General features: G+C 40.3%; 2 protein-coding genes across 3 annotated transcripts in view; one reads left to right on the forward strand and one right to left on the reverse strand.

Annotated features, from left to right (window-relative positions):
- The first annotated feature begins 3 nt into the window (after nucleotides 1-3).
- Nucleotides 4-5,952, forward strand: LOC138975495 (heme-binding protein 2-like). Of its 2 annotated transcripts, none has more exons than XM_070348207.1 (5): nucleotides 4-160; nucleotides 809-940; nucleotides 1,894-2,023; nucleotides 2,445-2,598; nucleotides 3,171-5,952. In XM_070348207.1, the coding sequence occupies exons 2-5, from the start codon at nucleotides 833-835 to the stop codon at nucleotides 3,346-3,348; spliced, it is 570 nt and encodes a 189-aa protein (XP_070204308.1). In that variant the 5' UTR covers nucleotides 4-160; nucleotides 809-832; the 3' UTR covers nucleotides 3,349-5,952. The 2 variants fall into 2 exon arrangements, with proteins under 2 accessions (XP_070204308.1, XP_070204304.1); XM_070348203.1 differs by having other exon boundaries at nucleotides 32-160; nucleotides 833-940.
- Nucleotides 4,568-10,000, reverse strand: part of LOC138975511 (organic cation transporter protein-like) — a 10,361-nt gene continuing 4,928 nt past the window's right edge. Inside the window, exons 6-11 of the mRNA XM_070348217.1 lie at nucleotides 9,728-10,000; nucleotides 9,213-9,347; nucleotides 7,960-8,045; nucleotides 7,122-7,242; nucleotides 6,639-6,711; nucleotides 4,568-5,259 (exon numbers count right to left, since the gene is read on the reverse strand). The exon at nucleotides 9,728-10,000 is cut by the window's right edge and continues 63 nt beyond it. Of these exons, the coding sequence (XP_070204318.1) occupies nucleotides 5,050-5,259; nucleotides 6,639-6,711; nucleotides 7,122-7,242; nucleotides 7,960-8,045; nucleotides 9,213-9,347; nucleotides 9,728-10,000 (898 nt within the window). The 3' untranslated portion in view covers nucleotides 4,568-5,049. The remainder of the gene's footprint in view (nucleotides 5,260-6,638; nucleotides 6,712-7,121; nucleotides 7,243-7,959; nucleotides 8,046-9,212; nucleotides 9,348-9,727) is intronic.

Below are 10,000 nucleotides of genomic sequence, written 5' to 3' on the forward strand. Positions count from 1 at the left end.
GTGCTGCGTGTGCACTTGTGAATAAGCCGGTGTGTGCCGGGGCTGGCACGTTCTGTTGCCTTCGTATATATAGAGAGCAACTTGGTTTTCCTCCCAGATGCAAGTCTGACGTATGTGAATGCTCACTTGGTGCACCGAGAGTACAGGGGAAACTTTTATGGTGGGTACTAGTATTTTGAGCAGTTGTCATGTTCTACGTTTCCCTTACAATGATATTTTCGTGTATTGTGTCGGATAGTCTGTTCTTCTGTGTGTACTTCTGTCTCTCTTTCTACATGCCTTTTTGTCATGTATCAAAATGACTTTAAAATTATCCCTGCAAGTCGCAAGTTGGGACCTTCTAGCTTTGAACGGAAATGTTAAATCTTCTCATTTCTAATTATATACCGTCGTCGTCGTCGTCGTCGTCTTTGTTGTTGTTGTTGTTGTTGTTGTTGTTGTTGTTGTTGTTGTTGTTGTTGTTGTTGTTGATGATGATTGTCGCTCTCTTTCCTTGTCTTATTCTGTCTGTCAGTGTGTCTGTAAATAGCAGTTTGTCTCTCCCGCGCTGCTACAAAAGTTTGATCAGATTAACCGTGAAGATATGAAAGTTGCGAGCCTCTTTTCGTCTTCTTTTCCTGTTACCTCCAGAAACGTAGGTGCATAACTTTCGAGACTTGCTTGCTCCAAAATGACAGATACATTTGCCTCTGTATTAAGAGAGACTCAGTGTGCTTGTGTGTGTGTGTGTGTGTGTGTGTGTGTGTGTGTGTGTGTGTGTGTGTGTGTGTGAGTGTGTGAATTGGTTTTTGTTCTCTATTCTATTCAGTTGTTTTGATCTTCGACAAGAAAGATGGAGAAAATTGTAATCGTTCTACTGGGTTGCTTCCCTCTACTCGTCCATGGCCAGGCGCCGGTCTTCTGCAGAGAATTCGACTGTCCCAGTTACACTATGACTGAGGTATGTCCGAGGAACACTGCTTTTGTTTTAACCTTAGTGGCATGCACGCCGCTCCAAACCTTTCTCTTCATGCATTACTCACCCAGTTTTTTTTTTAAATTGTTTGTATTTATTTTATGTTTCCCCCGGAGGTCAAGCGTCATTCTTCCTTTTTAACTAAATATTTACATATATTTATAATTCAACTTTCCTCCTTAATAATTATTTGAAATTCATACATTGCAAATACTGACGCACTACAGTTTATCTTTCTAAAAAATACTTTCTGTAGTAATATTATGTAATAAAAAAAAACTTCTTCTGTCTACTACACCTTGTGTCTTGATACCAGTTAACAAACACTTCATAGCATTGTTGAATTCAGCCGAATACATGAAAAGAGAAATTGTTGCTTTTTTTAATACCGTCAAGGCCAGTAGATCTGCTCATGCAATGGTCGACAATTGCCACATGAGTGTTCAAAATTGTGATGGTGTGTGGATATTTGACGTGACAGAAACGACGACGATACGACGGCGACGATGATGATGACCTTCAGGCCTTTCCTCTCTGTACCATTTATACTTTTTTGGTCAATATTTTAATCACCTCTTCGAATTCTAAAAAACTCAATTCTACACACACATCACCCATGCTGCTTATTACTTGAAACGTTACTCTTATTCTACTCTGTTGCGGTCCTGCCTTGGCATAATCAAATTAAAGAATGCTTTACTGAAGACTTGACCAAGATAACAAAAGTATGCACATTTACCAACTGATGATTTCACATAAAACTATTTTGACTGAATCAAACGCTCGCTCGCTTGTTTTAACGGGGATAACAACAATACACATGTGAATGAGCTGAATTGTTTCGTGGTTATGGATATCATTCGTTTCCAATGTAAAATAATACAACAATAACGTGACGAATGATAAATCTGATATCATAATGATGATATATCTCACAGAACAGCACGGAGTTCGAAGTACGGCAGTATGAGCCTACTAGCTGGGTAGTCACCAACGTCAGTTCTTCGGGGAACGTCAGCGCCGCGTTTGGACGCCTCTACTTCTACCTGGACGGCAGGAATGACAGAGGTAGGTCTAAGATTGAAACTATGTTTGTAAACGACACCCTCCTCCCCTGGTACACAATCTTGTAAGCTACCTAAAATATGTCCACACTTGTACATACAATAATAGCAACTTTCCGCTTGAAAGCATTCCAAAAATATACAAATCTTTCCTGCGCAAAATGTGGATTTTGTTTGTTTGTTTGTTTGTTTGTTGTTTTTGTTCGTTGTTGTTCGTTTTGTTGTGTTTCTTTGTTGTTGTCGTTGTCGTTGTTGTTGTTGTTGTTGTTGTTGTTGTTGTTGTTGTACCAAAATGGGCGCGACATTCTGCACATAAGGCATCCGCACAAACATTGATCTGGCCTTTTTAGTCGAGTGGCGATTTGAGTGTTTTACATACCAAATTATACACATGTTCATGTTATACCATGGCTTTGTTCGCGCAGACCAGCAGATCAACATGACGGTACCAGTGCTGAGGGCAACAGGAGGGGGCGGCAACGCCACCATCATGTTTTACCTTGGCATCGTCAACCCCCCCAACCCTACTGACTCCAGTGTGTCGCTACTCCACCTCCCGCAGATGTCCTTCTTCGTCAGGTGACTTGTTCATCTTTTTTTTTTACCTCCCTTTTGTTGTTGTTTATGTTGTTTTCCTGTTGTTGTTTCGTTTTGTATTAGCCTGCCAGCCACACGTGGGGCGATTTAATTTATTGTGTTTAATTGGCGCCCATTGCATGTCCTACCACTTCTTAAGCTCGGTGACAGGCAGCGCAATTTTGTCATTGCCGTCTTGCACTCGGAGCTGGTTGCAGTAAAACATCAATCAGTGCAGGTAAGGGGACTGCGGAAATTGCTGATGGCGGTGGGTGGGGGTATTCGTGGGGATGTTGTGATTATTTCATCATCTTTTTTAAGGTTTCAATATTCTTCACTGTTCACGCAACTGCCCTTACTAATATAAAGCCTTGTCAGAACGACATTGAAGTTCCAGGTCGTATTTTGACGCCACTCAAAAGCGTCAGTTTGGTAGTTTATGCAAGTCTTATCAAACGTTGTCTTATGTTTGGTGTATGAGCCTTCACTATTGGAGGAAGGACGAAGACGATACTAATGGTTAGTGTACATGACGTCATATAGGCTATGAGCTAAATGGAAGTTGTGTTTTCCAGATCGTTCAACCTGGACCACATGCCCACAGACGGGGAGTACGAGCGAGAGCTGCGGGCACTGGAGAGCGCCCTGGGCACCCAGTCTTCCTATGATGCCAGCGTCGCCTACTATGCTGGCTACCACGCGCCTTGGTTCCAGGGAGAGAGGCACAACGAGATTTGGCTGGAGCAACAGTAAAGATGGAATCAGAACTCCAGTACAAATACTGACGCAAATCAATGTTCTTTTGATTTTTCTTTTTTCTTTTTATTGCCCTCTGATCTCTGTTTATTCCCTCGAATATCAATGTGCAGGCGCTTTACTAGTGTCTGTTATTGTGTAATTCAGCGAAACGCGTCGTATTACATAAGCCATAAGACATACGATTTTTTTTATTTCAACCATGTGCAATACACTAGGATAATTGCTTTGGCTTGAGTACATTCAACACGTTCAAGCAAAACATTCAGCTGCAACAATCCACATGAACATTCAAACTGGCCTTTTTCAAATGCCAAAATGGGCGCAACATTCCGCACATAAGGCATCCGCATAAACATTCATCTCGCCTTTTTTGTCGATTGGTGATTTGAGTTTTTCGCATCCTAAATCAATACGCCACATTCAGAATCAAAACAGAATGATATGTCTGGCAAAGATAGACCAACAGACACAGGCCATGAAAAAGCTGATATCGTTGTCATTGTTTTGCTTCTACGACAAATAGTTTTCGTGAAATCATTTCCTGCGTGCTTCTTTGAAAATACGTGGCTAGAGAGAGAGAGAGGGAGATAGAGAGGGAGATAGAGAGAGAGAGAGAGAGAGAGAGAGAGAGAGAGAGAGAGAGAGAGAGAGAGAGAGAGAGAGAGAGAGAGACTTGTGGCTGAATGCTCTCTTATTTTTGTTGGCTCCTGTTTTTAGTTTCAATTGTTCACATGTATGCAACTAATTCAAAGAAGCAAGAGTACTTTACAGTAGGTGTCGTGGAACATATGTCGTTTATGTCGTGCTTCTTCGGTTTAGGGGTAACCTTTTCAAGCCTTGCAAATAATCCCATTCACTTAATTTACAAGCTGGATTGTGCCTTTATTACATAATTATCATCCTAATTATTTTGTATTCTTTGTTTCTGCACTTAGGTTTACATTGTTTAGTAAAATGTTTGTTGATCCTGCAACAGTTGTGTTGTTATGGTTGTTTTTTGTTTTTTTCTGTGTGTACATTCAATGTTTCTGTTTCTTTGCTTCGCTCTCAAGCCATCAGATATTAACTTTGCAAGAACACACACTCCGAGCAATCATCTTATTCTATCAATCAACCAAAACAAAAATACGAACAACGGTTCAAACAACCCACGAGTATTTTTCTGATTATCCTATTAGAGTTAATAGTTCTAAACTAGTGACAACGACGCAACATTCTTATTCTTATTCTTAACATTAATTGAAACAATAAATTCGCCATATGAACTGTCTTGGAAACTATGGCCCCATGCGTTGAGATCAAACCGTAATTGGCTAGAATTTGTGAAAAACAGCTTAACCGTAAAATACTGCGTACAAGCGAAAGAATATATCTTATATTATTACCACACCACACTTATATCCAAACATTTGCATGATACGTAACATAAGAAAGCTGTGGACAAAATGCATGCATTCATTCATTCGTTGGTTTTAAGTAATGCTGATCGGAAGTTTTAACGATTAGACGAGGTTCGATCTTCTCGTGAAGACTTTTTAAATGACGGTGGCGTTCCTCTTCTTTTGTTAACATTTTAAAGCCGCAAACATGGTTCATTCATTCATTCATTCATTCAAACAACGTATGGATATTTTGCAGTGATGATAAGCAATTACGAAGACTATAGACTATTCCATCTTCTTGTGAAGGTTTTTTTTAAATGATGGCGGCCTTCTTGTTCTTCTGATTAGGATATTTCTTCTTCCGGTAAGTGACCTCATACGGAGTGGTGATGTAGATTGTCATTTGCTCAATTGTTTGTGGGAGTTCTCTCCCGCAGGTTTCTGGGAGCATGCGCATACACAGCGGAACTAGAAGGCAGCACAAGCCAAAAATTGTCCCTGTTGCCCAGGGATAATGTCGACTCTGAAAAGAAATTAACGTGAATGATAAATTACAGTCGTCTTTTAAAAAATATGATCAGACCTTACTGATTGATAAGAAAGAAATAGTTTCATACGCACAATAGAAAAGGCACACAAAACCGTACTACTTACCTAATGCTTATTATATATGTCATTGCTGGGATCGGAATCTGGATAGAGAGAATCAGAATTCTAATTTCATCTAGCCGAGATCGGAATTTCGATTCTATCCAAAAGATCACTGGGTGGAATTAGATTTCTGATTCTATTCAGTCATAGTATCAAACCCGCCAAACAGCTGGATGAGATCGAAATTCTGATTCTATCCAGCCGACATGAAGAGAATCAGAATTCTGATGCCAACCAGAAGCATGTTAGACGGAAAGCATAAGGTAAGTACTCATGTGTTCCGCCTTGGTACCTGTACCTAAGTATAGCCTGATTATTATCTTTCATCTTCATTTTTAGATATGTTTCCTGTTTATTTGTTTTAATTCACTCATCGCATCTTAGCTATCTGAGTAGCTGTCGCCATCGTGCCGTGATGAGGTGCCTAAATAAGTCTAACGATCCGTTTAACCTCATTCTGGTTGTTCATTTGTGGGTTTTTTGTTTGTGTTTTTTTTTGTTTTTATCTCATCAAGGCTGTTGATACGTGTCAAGGTAAACATTCAATTACATGCGTGTCTATTCATTTGCTGTGTTTGCGTCTTTGGTCCCTTTGAGATATGAGCGCGCGCGCGTGTGTGTGTGTGTGTGTGTGTGTGTGTGTGTGTGTGTGTGTGTGTGTGTGTGTGTGTGTGTGTGTGTGTGTGAAGGATGGTATTAACGTGTTTGTAAGTGAAAGTCTGCCTTTCCCGATATATCTCTCACAATCCCTTCAATTTACACATCGAACAATCCACCGAAAAAAGAATATTGGTCTTACCCGGACATTATCTCTGAATCAATAACTGCTTCAGCAACAGTTATATCTCAAAAGGACACTTCATAAAGTTCCTGCTTGTGTTGGTCTCTTTTTTGCTACGGATTTCTGGAGGAAATATTAATTTTGATTCTATCCAGCGATATTTTGGATAAAATCTGAGCCCGACGGAATCAATTCTGATGCTATTCATTGAACTTCTGGATGAGATCTGAGTTCAAATTCTATTCAGCTAGATTCGGAATCTAGCAAGATTTAGATATTAGCTATGGCATATACATAAAATACCCTATTGAATCCAGAACGAAGAAACAACAAGTGGACATAAAATCCTGATCGTGTTTCTTTGCCAAATATGTTAACATTTTCTCAAACACACACTCTTGTTTTATTATCATCATCTTAAGTTATTTTGTTTGAGACAACGTTGAGGGGAAAACACCCCGAAAACATACCAATGTCCTAGAGTAAGGGGCGACCATTGCTCCAACCCTTCCTGACATTGACGCTACACCAAGACTGGCATTCCTGAACAGACAAAGAAAGTTAGTCAAAAAGTCTATCAATCAGTCAGCTCAAAAAGTAAAAGTTGATGAAGAAGTGGTTTGTAAAGTATGCAGTTCAATTTAAACACGTAAGTACACACTGGATTGCAGACGTGCTCAAAGACAATTATGGCACCTTAGTAACCTCAAACACTCATGAGACACTAACTAAAATATATAAATGACACACACACACACACACACACACACACACACACACACACACACACACACACACACACACACACATACATACATATACACACACACACGCACGCACACACACACACACGCACACAACACACACACACACACACACACACACACACACACACACACACACACACACACACACTAACAGCTAATATACCTTGAACCTTCTTGCGAATTTACCTTAGATTGGTGGGAAACTGCTCGGGCGTAAAGAGGAAAAGAACAGCAAACGTGACACTAATGGAGAACTTTCCCAGCAATGACAGGACGATCACAGCGATCCCCGCTGCTTCCTCGTCGCCTGAAAAGTACACGTGTACGGAGGAGCCACACAACTTCTGACGAGAGTAACTTCTTTACCTTTCAAGTCAAAATTTATCGCAGGCCAGCTCTCCCCCCCCCCTCCCCACGGACCCTCCAAAACATGAGTTAGAATAAGACATTAAAGGTACCGTTTATGGTAAATGTCCTGGGTCCCTGTGGTCACGTGACTAACAACACCAATGGCAACTCTTGCGAAATTTGTTTTGCAAGAAAAGAAGAAGAATGATAAAAGACCTGAACGAAATCCTACAGTTCACAATGAAAAGGATACTTTGTTTCTTTGCAAGTCTAAGCTCAAGTTAGTTGAAAGACTGACTTCACTTTATTTCTTTGTGATTTCAAGTTAATTATAAGACTGACTTCACGCTGCTTACTGTGCCTGGAAACCTATAATGTGCGTAAACTTGACTTTGTGCGGTGTATAAGCAGTCATTCGCATACAGCAGTAAGGACCTGCTGCTTATCTGATCACTTTAAATGACCTTACCACAAAGCGATTTCTGGTCTTCATGGGTGACAGAACCACATAGAATTCTGTCATCTAATGACAGAATTCTACGTGGTCAAGGTTACCCAGAAAAAAAATCTCTGAGTTTTGCATGTAAACGAAGATTAGACCATGTATTAACGCCTAGTATCCATATGCCATGACCATTGAAATATGTATTAAACTCACGTATGTAGCACTCTTTACCTGCAAGGGATGATACAGTGACAGATAGAAGTAGCGACAGTCCAGCCAAGACGTGAAATATGTCACAGCACTTCTTGCGTCCAATCCTGCACAGATTACAAGTCGTGGGAACCGATATAAAAACATTTAGTCAATCTGTTGGCCTGCAACTAAACGATTGATACTAAAAACAAACCAGTCAAAACCGAGACTACATATACTACGGCATTGCTAGCCTGAACACGAAGACTGAGAAGGGTTCAGCTCGTCTCCAAATTGAAGCATGCGAACGTAGTGCCTAAATGACCTATTTTTCTTTAATTGTGAGTACATTTTATGAGTAAACATGGCATATCTATATATTTTTGGACTCAGGAAAAGAAAAAAAAAGAAAAAAAGATTAAGTCATTTTTGGAACGATTACTAACATTTTAATTTTAAGTATAAATTTGATATTTTAAAGATCAAATGTATTCATTAATTTGTCAGCATCCTAGCTTAAATGCAATCCCATAGTCCGGGAATCGTCGAAGATTGCTTGACCAATGAAAAATGAGAGCGTGAGCGAATATGATGTCATGAAAGACTTTTATCAAAAAAAGGACAACTTTACTACATGTAAACAGGACATGCTTTATGGTACAGCTGAGCTGTCCGTCAATGTCGTTAACCAAGGATCTGTGTGTCAAGAGATACTTTATTTCAGACATATCCGTCTCGACTTGATACAGAGCCCGGTTTTCACCTGTTCTCAGGCTAGTAAGTGTTATGTATGCGTCTATTCTGTTATTTTTTTATTTTTATTTCTTTTGCTGATCAATACGTTCTGGGCAGTTTTGAATAATAATTATATATATCACATGTGCACCAAGTCCATGAGTTCCAAGACAAAACGAGAATGTGTCTTGACCAGAGCTTGCTTGCTTAAATTTGCCATAAGAAATACGATATGAGAAAGACGGCCATTCGTCGATATATGGTTGCTGTTGCAGTTTTTTCGCAACGCATTCCTGGCTTGCAGAAACTAATATGTAACTAATATGTTGCAGGTGACGTTTTGTTTTGTGTGTGTGTGTGTGTGTGTGTGTGTGTGTGTGTGTGTGTGTGTGTGTGTGTGTGTGTGTGTGTGTGTGTGTGTGTGTGTGTGTGTGTGTGTGTGTGTGTGTGTGTGTGTGTGTTTGTGTGTGTGTGTGTGTGTGTTTTGTTTTGTTTTTCATTATTCAGTGTTCACACAGTTCATAACTGATCACATATACAAACATATGCAAACAAACCTCTCTACAAGGCAGGTAAACACTATGGCGGTTGGCAACTCCACTGCAGCGCTCAAGAAAAATCCCAGGTACATGTCGTCAGCAAGGGAAACTGACGTCATAGACAAACCGTAATACGTCATCGAGTTCACTATCCTGGCAAAAGCAAAAGGCAAAATACAGTGACGTAATACATGGAAACAGTTGTTGTTTTATGTTCACCTATACTGAGCTTCAGCTGCAATTTACACAACAATTGTTTCCACGCGTTTCATTTACAGAGCTCTGTGCTTGTTGCTGAGATTGACCAGTTAAGAAATGTTTACCAAAGTCTGCTTGAACGTAATGTTCTCTCATCATAAAACCCGCCGGTAGCTAAAACATCTGAGTTATGAAAAAAAAATTCTGGCTGAAAGTTCCATGTTTTGGATTTGCATTAAACTGAAACAGCTTACCATATTATTGGGAAATTCACAAACGATTTTAGGGTACTAACTTAATGTTGTCAAATAAGACACCGACTCAAGCTATCTTACCACGCAAACCCGTTGATGGCAGTACACAGGGAGACATATTTGTAACGGAAGAAATCCATGAAGCTGTATTGCGCCAGCTCGGGTCGCTCCTCCGCCACCAGCAAGCCAGTCTGGAGAGTCTCGCCGCCGTTCTCCGCTGGGTCCATGGTCAAGGGGTTGTTGTCACCGCCCAGCGGCTTCTCTGAGGTCAGGCGCTGCCTCAGAACCTTGCTCCTGAAGAGGTCCAGCACCTTCTTCTCGCTGACTTTGTTCATAGCGGCGGCTTTCTTCAGG

The sequence above is a fragment of the Littorina saxatilis genome, linkage group LG1 (assembly GCF_037325665.1).
Source record: "Littorina saxatilis isolate snail1 linkage group LG1, US_GU_Lsax_2.0, whole genome shotgun sequence".
Lineage (NCBI taxonomy): Eukaryota > Metazoa > Mollusca > Gastropoda > Littorinimorpha > Littorinidae > Littorina > Littorina saxatilis.

Coding starts and splice junctions, on each gene's coding strand:
- LOC138975495 (XM_070348203.1), top strand. CDS start 119: ATGCTCACTTGGTGCACCGAGAGTACAGGGGAAACTTTTATG. Junction 941..1,893: donor CCAGTTACACTATGACTGAG/GTATGTCCGAGG, acceptor TATATCTCACAG/AACAGCACGGAGTTCGAAGT. Junction 2,024..2,444: donor GGACGGCAGGAATGACAGAG/GTAGGTCTAAGA, acceptor TTGTTCGCGCAG/ACCAGCAGATCAACATGACG.